General features: G+C 60.2%; 2 protein-coding genes across 37 annotated transcripts in view; one reads left to right on the forward strand and one right to left on the reverse strand.

Annotated features, from left to right (window-relative positions):
- LTBP3 (latent transforming growth factor beta binding protein 3) overlaps window positions 1-2,854 on the forward strand; it is an 18,140-nt gene extending 15,286 nt beyond the window's left edge. For 2 of the 3 annotated variants that reach the window (XM_069471551.1, XM_069471553.1), the window contains exons 20-27: window positions 193-360; window positions 517-600; window positions 819-947; window positions 1,039-1,176; window positions 1,551-1,712; window positions 1,795-1,875; window positions 1,962-2,093; window positions 2,197-2,854. In XM_069471551.1, coding sequence (XP_069327652.1) covers window positions 193-360; window positions 517-600; window positions 819-947; window positions 1,039-1,176; window positions 1,551-1,712; window positions 1,795-1,875; window positions 1,962-2,093; window positions 2,197-2,348 — 1,046 coding nt within the window. In that variant the 3' untranslated portion in view covers window positions 2,349-2,854. Of the gene's footprint in view, window positions 1-192; window positions 361-516; window positions 601-818; window positions 948-1,038; window positions 1,177-1,264; window positions 1,406-1,550; window positions 1,713-1,794; window positions 1,876-1,961; window positions 2,094-2,196 lie in introns of all 3 variants that reach the window. The other variant, XM_069471550.1, reaches the window with a different exon arrangement.
- Window positions 2,711-14,773, reverse strand: SCYL1 (SCY1 like pseudokinase 1). Of its 34 annotated transcripts, none has more exons than XM_069471585.1 (18): window positions 14,589-14,773; window positions 14,083-14,223; window positions 13,745-13,863; window positions 13,430-13,656; window positions 12,902-12,992; window positions 12,658-12,813; window positions 10,002-10,160; window positions 9,025-9,132; window positions 8,130-8,243; window positions 6,278-6,433; window positions 5,523-5,711; window positions 5,361-5,436; window positions 4,932-5,096; window positions 4,568-4,659; window positions 3,553-3,621; window positions 3,247-3,453; window positions 3,101-3,155; window positions 2,711-2,971 (listed from the first exon to the last, which is right to left on the reverse strand). In XM_069471585.1, exons 3-18 carry the CDS (start codon window positions 13,817-13,819, stop codon window positions 2,847-2,849), a joined length of 2,064 nt encoding a protein of 687 aa, XP_069327686.1. In that variant the 5' UTR covers window positions 13,820-13,863; window positions 14,083-14,223; window positions 14,589-14,773; the 3' UTR covers window positions 2,711-2,846. The 34 variants fall into 34 exon arrangements, with proteins under 34 accessions (XP_069327686.1, XP_069327661.1, XP_069327657.1 ...); XM_069471560.1 differs by having other exon boundaries at window positions 3,553-3,624; window positions 13,748-13,867; XM_069471556.1 differs by having other exon boundaries at window positions 3,553-3,624; window positions 4,568-4,710; window positions 13,748-13,867.
- Window positions 14,774-16,083: the final 1,310 nt, after the last annotated feature.

Here is a 16,083-nt window from a genome sequence, read left to right on the forward strand (position 1 = left end):
GGGGCATCTGGTGGGGCCAGACCTCAAAGGGTCCTAAACGCCACGTTGTGGAAGGAGGCTGGCTGTCACATGGTGGCTAAGAGGAGCCAGGGAAGGTGGGGACAGAGAGATGCTGTTGCGGGCGGGTAGGGTGGGTAGATGGGTCAAAAGCAGTGTGTCTGCACGACCCTGAGCTCCTTGCCCCCCCTTCAGAGGTGGAGCAGCCCCACCACAAGAAGGAGTGCTATCTGAACTTTGATGACACGGTGTTCTGCGACAGCGTATTGGCCACCAACGTCACCCAACAGGAGTGCTGCTGCTCGCTGGGGGCTGGCTGGGGAGACCACTGCGAAATCTATCCCTGCCCAGTCTACAGCTCAGGTCAGGAAGCGGGCAGGCCCCTTCCCAGAGCCTTAGTTTCTTTATCTGTAAACCGAATGGGGGGAAATGGCTCCCGGCTGGGTAGTTGGGAAATGAGGCGGAGAACTCCCACGGCCAGCACGCGCGTGCTCAGTCCCGCTTTCCCCGCTCCCGCAGCTGAGTTCCATAGCCTCTGCCCCGACGGAAAGGGCTACACCCAGGACAACAACATTGTCAACTATGGCATCCCAGCCCACCGCGGTAAGTCCCACACTGCCCGGCCCGACCGCCGCCACCGGCCTTGGTTTGACTAGCTCGAGCAGCCCTAGGGCTTGGTAGATCGGCGCCCCGCCCCACACCTTTCCCAAGGCCCTACCCTTCTCCTCCACTAAGCTCCGCCCCATCACTCGCCCTCGGGTGGGCTTTGTTCTTGCGGTCAGCCCCGCCCACGCCCCCAGCCACAGCTTGTCACCCCACAGACATCGACGAGTGCATGTTGTTCGGGGCGGAGATCTGCAAGGAGGGCAAGTGCGTGAACACGCAGCCGGGCTACGAGTGCTACTGCAAGCAGGGCTTCTACTATGACGGGAACCTGCTGGAGTGCGTGGGTGAGCGCAGCCGGCCCAGCGGCCGTGGAAGCGGCGGGGAGACACGCACAACCACCCCGATCTGCCCCTGCCACCTATGCTTTTCCTCCAGACGTGGACGAGTGTCTGGACGAATCCAACTGCCGGAACGGAGTGTGTGAGAACACGCGCGGCGGCTACCGCTGCGCCTGCACGCCCCCGGCCGAGTACAGCCCGGTGCAGCGCCAGTGCCTGAACCCTGAAGAGATGGGTGAGGCCCGGGACGGGGAATCGGGATGGGAGCGGGGGACCCAGGCCATGCTGTGACAGCACCCCCACCCGTCCCCTCGCTGCCATAGACGTGGACGAGTGCCAGGACCCGGCAGCCTGCCGTCCTGGCCGCTGCGTCAACTTGCCAGGCTCCTACCGCTGCGAGTGTCGCCTGCCCTGGGTGCCCGGGCCCTCCGGCCGCGACTGCCAGCTCCAGGAGAGCCCGGCCGGTGAGGGTCGGCCTGGGCCGACTTGACTCAGGAGGCTTGTCTGTCGTGTGCTGCCCTGAGGCCCAGCCCCTGCGCAGGTGGGGTGGAGCGGAGGCGGCGGTCGCTGCCTCGGGCTCCTCCCTGACGTCTATCCCGTCCACCGCAGAGCGCGCCCCGGAGCGGCGCGACGTGTGCTGGGGTCAGCGCGGAGAGGACGGCATGTGCGCGGGCCCCCTCGCCGGGCCTGCCCTCACCTTCGATGACTGCTGCTGCCGCCAGGGCCGCGGCTGGGGTGCCCAGTGTCGCCCGTGCCCGCCGCGCGGCGCCGGTGAGCGGGTCCGGAATGGCGGGGAGGGAGTATGGGAGCTGCCGAGGTGCACTGACATCGCTTACCGCCCTCCGCCCCTCAGGGACCCAGTGCCCGACCTCGCAGAGTGAGAGCAATTCCTTCTGGGACACGAGCCCCCTGCTGCTGGGGAAGCCTCCGAGAGGTAAGGGCAGCCAGGGCGGGCAGCAGCAGGGACGGCAGCCGTGGGCTGGGGGCGGTGTTGACGTATGTATTCTCTGGCCTGCGCAGAGGAGGACAGTTCGGAGGAGGACTCGGACGAGTGCCGCTGCGTGAGCGGCCGCTGCGTGCCGCGTCCAGGCGGCGCGGTGTGCGAGTGTCCCGGCGGCTTCCAGCTGGACGCCTCCCGCGCCCGCTGCATCGGTGAGCCAGGCTACAGGGCGGGGGGGGGCAGGGCGACCAGCGCACTGGACCTAGCGGCCAGGCGGAAGGCTAAGCAAGTCACACCTGTCACCCACACCTGCAGACATCGACGAGTGCCGCGAGCTGAACCAGCGCGGGCTGCTGTGCAAGAGCGAGCGCTGCGTGAACACGAGTGGTTCCTTCCGCTGTGTCTGCAAAGCCGGCTTCGCGCGCAGCCGCCCGCACGGGGCCTGCGTGCCGCAGCGCCGCCGCTGACACCACACTCAGCCCAGACCTTGGTGATCACCGAAGGGTTTCCACGAGCTAGGCCTGTCATTCCTGCCCCGAGGCGGGGCTTGGACCCAGGGACCCCTGGGGCCCATAGGCCCCTTCCAGCGCTCTGAGACCCGAGGGCGCCCATATAGGCTCCGCCCGGGTCAGGGGCGGATGTTGGGTCTCCCGGCGCTGTCGGCCTTCCTCTCAGAGGGCATTTCCTAGAAACTGATAAATCAGATCGTGCCTCTTTACTCTTGGCTATCGAAGCAAATTGATGTTCCTGTCCTCCACGGGCGCGGACTGCGCAGGGCAGCACCAGACCCGGCCACCTCCGAGGGGTAGACTGAGCCCGAGGCAGGGGGTGCGAAATAGAATTTATCGTGGCTCTGATTATGTACACGTGAGATGTGCCTGGCCGGGCAGCCGGGCTCGCATGGTTTGTACAATAAATACATCCGCGGGCGGCTCTCCGCAGCCGGGAAGCGCCCCCACGGCGGTTCAGTCCAGCTTCCGGGCTCCCAGCTTCATGGGGCCCTTGGCCGCCTTCTTCTCGGCGCGTTTGGCCTCCATCTCCCGCCGCCGCTCCTCGCGCTTTTTCCGGGCCAGCTCAGCCTTCGCCTGTCCTGGGGGCAGGAAGGGGAGGCAGGTCTCAGGTCCCCAGCTGGTGGTGAAACCCTTCGAGATCACCAAGGTCTGGGCCCCATGGGGCATCGGGACCCTAGTCAATCACCCCGCCAAGAGGAAACACTTACGGCTGTCAGTCTCCAAGCCCTCCCAGCTGTCCTCACCCCAGGAGTGCGGCCTCGGCTGAAAAGGAAGTGCGGGCTGTCCTGGAGCCATTTTCTTCCCACAGAGGTCTGCTTGGCCTCCACCCTCCCGCCAGACCAGTGCTGGGTACCTGGGCGCTGGGACGCGCAGACAGGGAAGAGAAAGGATCACCCTTGTCGTTAGGCTCGGGTACACCCCAGTTATACTCGCTGGCCATCCGTGTGCCCTCAGGGGGCCGCTCCGGGGAGCTCTGCTCCTGCCAGCCCTGGTCCCAGGAGCCTTCAGCTTCCCAGCTGCTCCAGTCGGACTCCGGGGATTTGTGATCCCGGCTGCTGACCTGTGGGGGCAGGGGGAGGTAGCACTGGGCCAGGGAGGAAGGGGCGGGACCCACCCCCCATACACACCATCCCCTTCCCCTTGCCTGACCCCTGCTCACCTGCCCAGCATGGCCTGCTTGGCCCCCAGCACTCCAGTCCTCCTGCTGGGCCAACACAGACTCCGCCTCCTGCTGCAGTGTGGGAAGGAGGAGGGATGACCACTGACCCCTTCCCTAAAGGGCAAGTAAGCTGCTCCAGCCTCTTCCCAGCCATGGGCTCCATTCTCTAGTTGTGTGAGTCTGTGTGTTTTGTTTTTTGAGAGGGGGGTCTCCCTGTGTTGCCTAGGCTGCTGGTCTAGAACTGAGTTCTAGGGATCCTCTTGCCTGAGCCTTCCTAGTAGCTGGGACTACAGGCATGAGCCACCCTGCTCAGCTCACATTTATCAATAAAGAGATAGGGTCTTAACTCTTTAACCCAGGCTGGAGTGCGGTGGCTCCGTCATAGCTCACGGCAGCCTCGGACTCTGGAGTAGCTGGGACTACAGGCGGGAGCCACTTCACTGGGCTCCACCCACTAGTCTTTTACTTTCCTTTGTGCTCCTCAGGGCCTGTTTTCCATCTATAAACTGGGCACTGGCCCCTGCTGCCCTCACCTTCCATGAGGCTGGGGAATGAGATGTAGATGCTCACAGCCCTCTCTACAGCATTGGGGGGCCAGAGACTGCTGTCAGCCAGATGGGGACACTGGGCCCCAAGCTCTGCCCCATTCTCTTCCGGACAGCCCACTCCATCCTCGGCCCACCCTGAGCCACCCCCTATGCAGGACTGATTTGCTTCTAGTTCTGGGAGCAGCCTCTTCTTGCTGGAGCAGGAGGAGGAGGGACAGGGTGTAGAGGAGAGTGAGGGGGTCCAGGGCTGCCCCAACCACCACCTGCAAGTCCTTTCCAGCTGTTGCCGGAGGCTCTGGAGTTGAGCAGGGCTCAGCTGCTGGCTCTGGCCTACAGTGACCACTCCAGGCCTACTTGCTAGGGATGCTGTACCGATGAGGACAGGCCAACCTCATATAAGCTCCCGGGATGGCAGCCTGTGGCTTTGAGCTGGGGTCCCCTAGGGAGGCCGCCTCAGCACCACATACCTCCAAGCTGCCCCAGTCTTCGTCATCCCATCTATCAGCAGCGCTGTTGTCCTCTGCTGTGTCCTTGTCCTCCTCTTGTGTTTCCCAGTGGCCTGAGGTTGTAGGGATGGCAGGGACAGGGGTAGGGGCCGGGGCAGGAAGTCCTGGGGAGCAGAGGCTCATTGAGCTTTCAGGGAGGTCTCAGGATGGCAGAGGTTGCTGGGGGGAGGGGGTGCAGGCAGAAGGGGCACTGAGGAAGCCCACAAGGGAACTAAAGCTACCCCTCCTCTCTGTCCCCATCACCACAGCAGGGGGAGGCAAACAATAATAGCTCCTGGGTGCCAGCACCTCTCAGCCACTGATACAGCCAGTCTGGGACACTTACCCTCAGGCATGGGTCTCTGGGGGACATTGGTCTCCGCTGGGGTAGCCGTGGGGTGCGCACGGATCAGCTTGGAGGTGAGTGAGGAGACCCCAGTCACAGCCCAGCCTGCCCAGCTGGCTGCGGCTCCTCCCATTCCGGGGCTGGAGGCTGCGTGAACGTCCTTCTCTGGCAGTGGCATGAGAAAGGTGGATATGGCCATGTCAGGCTCACATGGGGAGAGTGAGAGGGCAAGAAATGAAACAAGGTGACCTATAGGGCCCCCTCCTTTCTCCAGGCCTGGGTTCTTGCATCTATGAAATGGGGGGTGGGTAGCAAGTCTGTTCGAGAGGCTCTTTCCAGCTCTCAGAAACTTCGGTGGGTGTGGGACGTGACAGGCCACAGTCAAGGATATGGCCGGGGGAAGAGGGAACACGAGTGTGGGCCACTTACCCACTTCTGCCAGCTGGGTGGGGTCCTCTGACACAGACTCCAGTTTGGACAGGAAGCTTCGAATGGCCTTGAAGGCCTGTGGGTAGCAAGGGGCAGAGCTGGGAACTCCAGGGATCCCGAGAGCCTGCCAGGCTCCAGGGCCCAGCCCCAGCTGTGTCTCACCTGGTCCCGCACGGATTTCTCAGGATCCACAGTGAGGCTGCAGAGCACAGGCAGGATCTTGTGGGCACAGTCATTCATCGAGTAGAGGTTGTGGGTGGCAGCGAAGCCCAGGACACCCGCGACCCGGGACGGTGCAAATGGGTCCTTAGTGGCCCGGCTGAAGGCGGAGGTAAGGACCCTGTGTCTGGTCTGGCATGGGACAGGGAAGAGGGCTCCTGAGTATAAGGTCAATATTGAGGCCAGAACCACCAGCTCTTACTTCCCAGAACACAGGCCATCCATGGGGCCCCCCGAGTGTGAAAAATGTGAATTAGTCACTAACTTAAATGGGGAGAATTTACTTAAAACTCTGGATGTGGGCTTCTCTTCCCAGATCACTGGGATCCATGCTGCCTCAGAGCAACAGGGACCAGAGCAGCAGCTGCCTGAGGGGCTGGGGCATGCACCTCCCCTCCTACCTGCCCTGCTGCCCAGATTCCACATGGCAGGCATCTGAGTTTACAAACTCTGCCTGAGGGGATGTCCACAGGCCATGGGCCAGGCAGGTCTAGGTTCGGATGCCAGACATGCCCCCTAGTGGCCGAGTGACCTGACCCAACTCACTCTGTCCTCAGGAGCCCAGACACCAGGGCTAAGGGCACCTAGGGCCTAGGTATCTGGGAGGATAAGAGCCCCACACACAGGATTCCTGGCCCTGGAGGAGGCCGTGGTCCTGTAACAGGGACAGGTTCCCAGTGGCTGTGCAGGACACTCACACTGGCACTGAGGTAGGAGCCGATTTTGCCCAGGCAGACAGTTGTGTTGCAGCGGATGGGGCCCTGATCATCCTTGGCCTGCAGCCGCGCGAAGTGCTTCATCAGCTCCACATTGAGGTTGGCCTCGTTGAGCTTCGGGGCTAGCAGCAGCATGGACTATGGGCACAGGGAACAGTGGAGACAGTGGGCTGGGGAAGACAGAGGGCCACGTGCAGAAATGGCCTTCTGGCAGCCCTCAGCACACCAGACCCACCAAAGCCACCACACCCACCTCCAGCCTGGGCCTGGCCTGACCCAGCATGGTGAGGAAGGGGACCTCCATTTCTCTGTTCTCCTTTACAGCAAAATCTCAACAGTTTGGCTGCACTCCCATCTCCCATTTCTATCCTCTGCTCTCTTGCGGGCACTTTACCCAGACTTTCACACAACCACTACCCGCCCCCCCCCCCAACCTAGTTGGCTCAGGTTGAGGTCACTGATGACCTCCATGTTGCTAAATTCAATGGCCAACTCTGCATCCTCACCAAACTTGACCCTCAGCAGTTTTGACACCACTGAGATCTCCCTCCTCCTTAAAACTTTTGTGTCTGGTGTCTCCAGGACACCAGCCCCTCTGGCTTCTCTGACCTCGCTGGCTGCTCCTTTTGCCGAGATCTTAATGTTCAGATACCCAGAGCTAATCTTCAGGCCCCTTTTATATCTAAACTCTGGCCCTAAGTGACCTCACCCATTTCCCAGCTTTAAATGCCCTCCCTTGAGCTGACAACTCCCAGGTGCATACCCCTAGGCCAGACTTCACACCTCATAACCAGTAGTCACTCAACTGTCTCCATCTGGCTAACTGACAAAGCCAAGAGGGGCCCAACCTGCTCCTGAAAACCTGCCCCCCCCCCCCCCAGCCTTCTAAGTAAGCGGCAACTTAACCTTCCAGTTGCTCTGGCCAGAATCATCAGAGCCATGTGACACCACATCCATCCATCCATCAGCAAACACTGTCAGCTCTACCTTTAGCATGTGGCCCCTTCTGGCCACCTGCTGCCAGCCACTGCCCTCCCCATCTGGGCCACAGCAACAGCCCCTAGCAGTGTCCTAGCTTCCACCCTTGCCCTGATGGTCAGTTCTCCACACAGCAACAGGACAATCCTTTTAAAACAAGTAAGACCAGGTCACTGCCCCACTCAACCCCCCCAGTGGCTCTTGTCTCACTCCCAGTGAATGTGGCAGGTGTCTGTCACGCTCCACAGGCCCCGGCCCCCAACCCCACCATTATCCCTAACTCCACCTCCCACACTAAACTCTTCAGCCACTTCTACACTCCAGTACATTCCAGCTCCGGGCCTGTGCACATGCCGTTCCTTCTGCAAGGAATAACTTTCTCAGATCCCCTTGTAGTGCAATCCCTCACCTCCTCGCCTTAGATGACACCTCAGTGAGGTTTTCCCTGACCACTGTTTTAAAACTGCAAACTCCTCTCCATGCTTTCCCTCAATTTCAAACATAATATATGTTTTTTAGTTTTGTTTACTGTCTGCCAAGCCCTCGAAAGAAAGCTTTTGAGGGCATGGGGCTGCCCGTGCACATTACATCCCAGCACAGGGGCTCAGGGCCGGGCACGGAGGGGTGCTCGGTGAGTGTCTGCTGAGCGGAAGACTGTAGCTGTATCCACCCTGCCTGCCCCACAACCTCCCGCCAGCTGCCGAGCTGCACTCACAGCCTGGACATACACGCATACAGCGTGCAGGACAGTGCCTGCTCGGACCCATGGGCTAAACCAAGGCCTCTGTGTCTGGGGTGAGCCCCCTAGAAGCCTCAGAAAACCAAGGGTGGCCACTCTGGCCCTGGCCATACTCACCTTGACCGTCTGCTCACGGATGGCAGGGTTGGTGTCCAGGAAGCCATGTACAACGTGGGGAAAGATCTGAGTGTTGACTGTTGGCTCGTCAAGGTACTGGATGAACTGCTCCATCTGTGGCCCAGGTTGGGGTGTGAAAACAGTCAGCCCCTCCCACGTGCCCCCTGCTCACTGCCACGGGGCCACTCTTGGCTTGGTTTCTCCAATCAGCAGGGACTGGCTGGCCATGTCAGCCTCCCGAGCCCCTGCCTGTGTATTTGGCCTCAGACCCATGTGGAGGAGTGAGGAGAGGGCAGCAGGGTGCTGGGAAGAGCCAGGGACGGGAAGTCAGAAGGCCTGGCTCCTGGTCGTGCTCACCTGACCACCTGTGTCACATACTCTCTTAGAGCCTCTACTGCCTCTTCTATAAAAAGAGGTATAACCCCTGCCCTACTCCTCCCTGCCCACCCACAGTGCCATGAGGAGGGCCGGTGCCTGTGGGAGCTGGAGAGGGAGTGGTACCTGGGAGCCGCCGGTACTCTAGCTGACAACGTCCCCACCCATCCTGTCTGATGCTCCCAACTGACCTGAAGTTGGCAGGAGAGACTATACACCTGCTCTAGATGGTTAGAGTGGCCGAGTGAGGAGATTGTGGGTAGGGTGGGGGACAGGTGTAAGCCCTGCGGCCCAAAGCTGCTGGCGAGCCTTGGGCTTAGCTCTACCTCCTGAGAGCCTGGCCTCACTGGGTCCCTCACCTGTGTGTATGTTCAGGGGTGGGGTTTCTGGGGTCCCTGTGCAGCCAGGGCAAGGGCTCCAGCCACCTGCCTGGGACTGGAGGTGAAGCACGTGCCTCCCCAGCAACCTAGATGGGGTCTGGGTGGGACAGACTCAGGCAGGGACTGGCCGAGGCGCCCACCTGCTGTAGGAGGCGGATGCGCATGGCCCGATCAGTGGATGAGAACATCTTGACCACCACAGGGATGATCTTCTGCTGATACTCCTCAGCATTGAGGAACTTGCCCACCTGCAGGAAGAAGCAGGAAGAGGGGCTGAGCCACATCCATCACAGCAGATGACTTCACTCATTCAACGTCCTCGGGCTCCCTGCTGATCCCCCTGGGCGGGAATGGGGCGATGGCAGAGTGGGGGTGGGGCGCAGGCATTTCCCCAGCCGCCCTCTGCCCACACTCCCAGTTACCCCTGCCCTTAAGCTTTCTCGGTCAAGGCCTCGCTTGGGAAGCTGACGAAAGCTCTATGCCCCTCCCTGTAAACAGGCACCCCTATGCCACATGCACACAGAATTCTGCCTGCGATTTCTGGGGGTTCCCAGCTACCCAGGATTTGCTTGCTGTCTTCTCCCCTTCTAGCATGTCCTTCAGGGGCAAGGGTTCTCCCCAGGGTGGGCAGAGCAGGGAATGGCAGGTGCTTGTGGAAGGCAAGCTGAGGCCTAAGGAAGGGGAGAGGATCCAACGCCCAGAAGTCAGGTGAGCTGAGTGCAGAGGGGTTTGGGGGGAGGATGGGAACATGGGAGGGGGTACAGATAATCCTCAGGCTCTGGGAACCAGGGTGCACTGGTCAGATCAGGTGCACAGATCAGAAGGGCTACATGGGGAAATGGAGGAAGGGCTGAAAGCTCTGAAGCAAGGCGTCTGTGGAGAAAGGAGTTTGGAGGCATAGGGACAGCTGGTGGGGTGGCCCTGGCCTGCTGAACCACGGAGATGCTGACAGGAGACTCCTCATGTGGACTTGGGTCTGCTCTAACCAGGCTGCCCCCTACCCCAGGGCCTTCTCTGTGACAGTTCATATGCACCCAGCCAACTCTCCAGGCCCCACAGCTCCTGAGGCTCCAGGCCTCCCAGGTCTCCCCTCAGGGAGGCGCCTGGCCTCACTCACCTTGAAGAGGGGGGTGAGGACAACGGCGCCGGCACTGCCGAACTCGAAGGCGGTCAGCAGCTGGGGCAGCACCTTGTGCCGACAGAAATCCTCGGGGAACGAGTCCAGGCTCTTGCTCAGCTCTTGGAAGAACTTCTGCTTCTCAGTTGGCTCTTTGATCTGGGGGAGTGAGGATGGGACCCAGGGTGAGCAGCCTGGTCATGGCCCACCCCCAGCCACAGGTGAGGACAAAGGCCACTACCAGTCTGAAGCAGCAGAAGTGGGTTCAAAGCCCAACTCTTCTACTTACCTACCGGATGACCTTGGGCAAATTCCTCCATCAGTAAAATGGGGTAAGAACTCTACTACCTCACAGGATTGTTCTGGGGATTCAACCAGAAAATGCATATAAAAGCTGCCAGCACAGTGCCTGGCACACAGCAGACACTCAGTGGCAGGTGTTCTCATCGCTGCCACCTGACCTGTTGCTAGAAGAGCAGCCACCAGGGTATCCGGCCCTTCAACAATGCTGCCTCTACCGCTCATAGCCACCAAGGTGTGAGTACCACTAATCCCACTGCACAGATGAGGAAACTGAGGCTTAAAGAAGTGAGGGGGCTTACTTGGTCCCCCTGCCCTGGCTGGGATGGGCATGCAGTTCTTGGCAGGCTGCAGGAAGGCAGGGGTTGGTGGCAGTTTACCCCCACACCTGGTCCTCCCACTGAGTCCAAACGGGCCACGCTGTAAGCCCATGGTCTCTTGCAGTCCTAACCTCCCTCTGAGGCTATGTGTAATGTCCCCAACTCACATCTTCTGAGCACAGATTATCTCAAATAACCCTCCCCACAACTTTACGAGGTAGGTGGTAACACAGTCCACATTTTACCAACAAGGAAGCCAAGGCACAGAGAGGGAAAGGAGCTTGTCCAAAGGGAAACAGCAGGGAGGGTTTGACCCAGTGGTTGAGTACCTCTGCAGTGCTGCATTTTTCAAAGAGATGCTGCCACTCCCCCACTGGAGAGGAGGAGGCTGAGGGTCAAGCTCAGCAGCCAAGAGTGGCCAGGCGGGGATTACAACCCGGACTGTACTCCAAGTCCCGTGCTCTCTGCTCTACCCTGTACCCATAGCCACTGCTTGGCCTAGGAGAGATGACCTCTGGCAGGGGACAAGGAGGACCTGGGTGGCCTTTGAGCAGCTCAATTCAGCATGGGAGGCAGGCTTGGCTCTGACCACAGGGTTCGGGGGGGCCAAGGCCCACAGAGAGGCCAAACCACGTCCAAGGTCACACATGGAGAGTGGCAGCTTGGGTCTCTCCACCTGACAATGAGAAGGGGGCCCCTGGGCACTGCCCTCTCACATTCTCCTGGGGGCTGGCCAGAAATAGTCCATTTCCCTATGGGGCACATTTTAAGGAGGATGGCAGCCCAGCAGAGCCAGCCATGTGAGGAGAACATCACGTAACAAAGTTCCTGCTGCACCCGCACTGCCCAGGAGGACACAGGGCCTCAGTATTTCCAGTAGCTTCTCCTTCAACATGCAGTTGAGGTTCCTCATACTCCAGAGGCCCTCCCTGCCCCCATCTGAATCAGGATTCCACAGACTCCACTCCATCCAGGTCTGTGGAAGCATCTGTCTCTCTTCCACGCCCTTCCTCTGCTCCTGATTTTCTGCCATCTCTGTGTTCCCCAGACACGGCTGGGTCAGACCAGGTGCGCAGAGCAGAGCTTCCCTCCTTCATGCCCCACAACAGCCCTATGGGCTAGCAGACGCCATGATCCTCCCCACTATACAGATACGAAACCAAGGCTTGGAGGTAAACAGAGAGCTCCCTCCTCACCCTCTCTTTCCACGTGCTGTTCCCTCTGCCTGGAATGCTCCTCCCCCGTGGCCATCCCCATGGCTCCCAACTTCATGTCTCTCAGGCCACAACACAAATGTCACCTTCAGAAAGCCCATCCCAGAGCACCCACTCTACCATTTTCCTTTGCACACTTACCCAGGGAGCACAGGTTTTCTGTTCATATGTTTGCAGTCTCTCCCCCAGCGAGAGTTCCCAAGGATGGGGACCTGGGCTGTTTACTCCTTGCTGGGTCCTTTCGGGCAAGGCTCTAGGTCTGCCTTGCCCTCCTCCTCACCACGCTGCCCACCCTCCACCCCCCGCCCCAGCACAGGGTGTTGCACACATCAGGAACCAGAGCCAGAATGTATGGGGGCAGTTACTGGAGTCACAGGAGCTGTCATTAAGCATCTACTGTGTGCTGAACACTATACCATGTACTTTAAATGTATGGACTCCTCGCCATGCTAGGTACCAGCTGAGCGTCCCTTATCTAAAATGCTCAGGACCAGGAGTGTTTTGAATTTCAGATGTTTTCAGATTTTGGAACATCTGCATTATACTGGTTGAGCATTCCTAATCTGAAAATCTGAAATCCTCCAATGAGCATTTCCTTTGAGCATAATGTTGGCACATAAAAAGTTTCATGTTTTGGATTTTCAGATTTAACTGTGCTATTGTCAGGACTGAGCTTCAGCCAAGGGCAGTCACAGAGCAAGTAAGAGCTAGAGCCAGGGGTTGCCTAGTCCACTGGGTGCAATTGTGAGAGACGCTGAAAAGCAGAGTAGGGGGCAGAGCTGAGGAACATAGAGCCAAAGCCCAGGGTGGGTGCGGGCTCACCTGAATCTCTTCCAGAAAGAGGTTGGTCTCCACAAAGCGGTTGCTCATAAAGCCACCAGGTGCCCGGCAGTTCTGCAGGAAGCGGGCCGGGTTGGGACGCACCTTGGGGTTGGCTCCTACCAGCTCACAGTAATGGGGCACCAGTGATTTGGGGATCTGTGGCGGACGGGGTCAGTATCAGGGCAGGGGTAGGTGGCAAGCAGGGTGGAACTGAGGTGGTACAAGCAGACAGCAGGATACTCACCTTCCCAGGGTTGCGTAGGGCTGCCGCCCGAGGTAGGGGCCCATTGAAAACTTCCCAGATGAGGCAGCCCAAGCGCCACATGTCCGCTGACCTGTGGCAGTGACCCAGAGCTGCTTAGGGCCCCAGCAGCCACCAGTGTAGGCCTCCAACATGCCTTGGGTACCAGGTACCCACTGCATGGCAGGCCCTGGCTGTGTCTCTCAGTTGACCCATCAACCCCAAGATGCAGGTTTTATTAGCCTCATTTAACAAATTTAAAAAACAAACAAGCAGAGGTTGAGAAGCAAGGACATCTGCCCCAGGTCACTCAGCATTCAAATTCAGAACCACCCAACACTAAAGCCTGTGTCCATCCTGCCTTACCAACCTGAGGATCCTGGAAGCAGATGAATGGTCCTCACGCCTGAGACCCTGGGTCCCTCCCCAGCCAGGCAGCAAAACTAGGGAATGTCAACTAGTCTTTGGGTCCCAAGGCTGCAGGGGCCTCCGACCAGGGCAGGTTGGGGCATGCTGCCCCCAATCACTCACCACTTTTCTTTGACCACCCTGCCACTGCTGTCAGCCAACTCCGGGGGGTCGTACTGCTCGAGCTCGGGGATGCCCTTACGGGGCGGTCCCTCACCATTGCCCTGAGCTGAGTACATGTAATCCAGGCCCCCAAGCTTCCACTCGCCAGCTCGGTCCACGAACACAGAGGCCATGCAGACATTGTTGTGGATGAGGCTGCAGTCGTTGACCAGGAAGCTGAGGGCTTTCTGGGGGTAGAAGGAGCCCTGCGTCACATCCCAGTACCTGCAGTCCCCCCCAAATCCCTGCTGTCATCACCACTTTCCCCCACCTCACCACGATCTGGTGTAGCCCCCAAGAGATCTCTAGCTCCTTCAGGTCGCCAGCCTCCACTCGCGCCTTGAGGTACATTCCCAATGGGGTCACAGCCTCTGTCACTACGTGGAGGCATTTTTCTGTCTGAGGAATAGGACACCGGGATATCGGGGTGGGATGGGGGAAGTAGAAAGGGGGATGAGGGACATGATGGGGAGAGAGGTAGAGAACAGGAATCCGAATCTGGGGGTGCTGGGGCACAAAGGGTGGAAACTGAGCGTCAGGAAGAGATGAGACAGGAGTGGGCAACCAGAAGAAAGTAAGGAGGGGCAGAGGGGGGCAGACAGGGCAGTGGGTACCTCCAGCCCATCAATGTAGGCCAGGATGTTGGGGTGCCGGAGAGTTTTGAGGCGCTTGAAGGCAGCTTTGGCCACCTGGGTCTGGTCTTCTGCGCCAGGCTTCACATCATACACGAAGATGGACACCGTGCTGCCTGTGGCCTGGGGGAAAATAGAGGGACCTGAGAGGTGGGGGCCAGGCTGACCCCTCCACTGGGCCTGGGTCTCACCAGATCCAGAGATGGTCCCCAGAGTTGTTTTGTGACCGGAAGAGAAGGACTGCCGGCCCGCTCTCTCCCCAGGTCAGCCCTTAGGGACTTAGACGGGCCCACGTGACCCCGGCCCGGTATGCCGGTCGGTTCCTCGGTCCTTCCGCTCGCCACGTCGGCACTGCCCGTCTTCCTCCCCGGCCCGTAGCCCCGGAGGCTCCGCCGCCACGTCAGGCCAGGCGCGACGCAGCGGGGCCGGCGGCGCGGAATAGGCGAGGCCCAGGTCCGCCGCGGCCTGCGGAGCGGGACCGCACTCACCTTCTTGCGGCCGCGGTGCAGGGCCCAGGGCCCGGGCGGGCCGCCCTCGAGGGGTTCCGGGATGAGCTCGAACGGGAAGTCCCGGACCGGGTCCCGGGCAAAGAACCACATCGTCCCCGCCGCCGCCGCCGGGGGCTGGGGCGCCTCAGCTCCGGGTGCTCCCGACGCCCGAGCCGGGGCGGGGCGGGGCGGAGGCGGGGCGGAGGGGGCGGGGCCGGCGTCGGTGGGCGGGGCCGGGAGCGGGGCCGCAGGGCGGTGGGCGGCGCCGAGACCAACCCTCCGCCGCCGGGTAGCGCGTGTGGCTAGCTGGGCGCTGCCAGTTACAGGTCGCCCAAAGTCTGCGAGCCTCTGTGTCCTTATATCTACAGGGGAGCGGTAATAGAGCCCACTTCCCAGCGTTACTGTAAGGATGAGAGCTTAAGAAGGAACAGACGGATAGGGAAACCGAGGCAAAAAGGCGGAGAGAGAGGGAGACCGACCGACCGACGGACGTGAAGGAGTGCAGTGAGGAGCGAGCCAGAAACTTAGGGAGGGAGATTGCCCCCACAACCAGACGCTCCCTCCCACCAGCCCCCAGCCGGGGGAGGAGTCAGTGTCGGAGGGAGAGGGAGTGAAGACAGAGAGGCGGAGCCGCGGAGGAACGTGGGTGACGGGCACAGAGTGAGGCAAAGGTCCAAGGGAGGTCCAGGAAACCCGGCGCCAGAGTGGGGACCCAGGGAAGGGAGGAAGGAGAGACTGAGGAGGAAGAGGCAATGACCCCAGGAAAGGAGAGGGTGGACGAGGGCAGCTGGGCAAGTCCAGAAGAGACGAAAGGGCCAGGAGGGGCCCCAGCTTCCCTGTTCCCCTGGACCGGGCAGCCCGGCTCTCTGGTCGACAGGACCCGCGGATCTCCTCCGGGCCGGCCTGTGCTGTCAACACTGGACTGCTATTCGCTCAGTCTGCCCATCACACTGGTGGGGATCCGGCCCCTGAGCTGGAAAGAGCCCTGTGTCCAGCAGGGGCTGGACAGGATATGGTTCCTCTGTGGGTAGGGTCTTGGGACCCAGGCTTGGAGACATTCCGTCAGCCACACCCTATGGGGTACAGGTGAGATTCTAGAACTGATTATGAAACATCTGGTTGGGATACCTTTGGGAGCAGATTCAAGGGCAGGGATGCCACAGTCAGGCAGAGATGGGTTCGAATTCTGCCTCAGCCCTTCACTGGCTGTGGGAACTCACATAGTTCCTTTACCCTCTGGGAGCCTCAGTTCCCCTCTATAAACTGGGGTGAACGGTGCCCTGCAGCACACCTGACACAAAACAGCCATGCAATGGACACTCATTCCGTCCCTTTCCTGTGTGAGACAGTCACGCAGAGTTGGGATCAGCCACAGTGTTGGCTGTTTGGGACAGAATAGAAATCACAGCTAGAGATCCTCCTGTGTGGCTTCGGTACGAGAGAGGCAGTGACAGTGTGAATATGGAACGGGGCATGTTGGGGTGGAGAGCATCCT

This window comes from Eulemur rufifrons, chromosome 6 (assembly GCF_041146395.1).
Source record: "Eulemur rufifrons isolate Redbay chromosome 6, OSU_ERuf_1, whole genome shotgun sequence".
In the NCBI taxonomy this organism is placed as follows: Eukaryota; Metazoa; Chordata; class Mammalia; order Primates; family Lemuridae; genus Eulemur; species Eulemur rufifrons.

Coding starts and splice junctions, on each gene's coding strand:
- SCYL1 (XM_069471554.1), bottom strand. CDS start 14,699: ATGTGGTTCTTTGCCCGGGACCCGGTCCGGGACTTCCCGTTCGAGCTC. Junction 9,133..10,001: donor TCCTCACCCCCCTCTTCAAG/GTGAGTGAGGCC, acceptor TTCTTCCTGCAG/GTGGGCAAGTTCCTCAATGC. Junction 4,711..4,931: donor CCAGAGACCCATGCCTGAGG/GTAAGTGTCCCA, acceptor TCTGCTCCCCAG/GACTTCCTGCCCCGGCCCCT.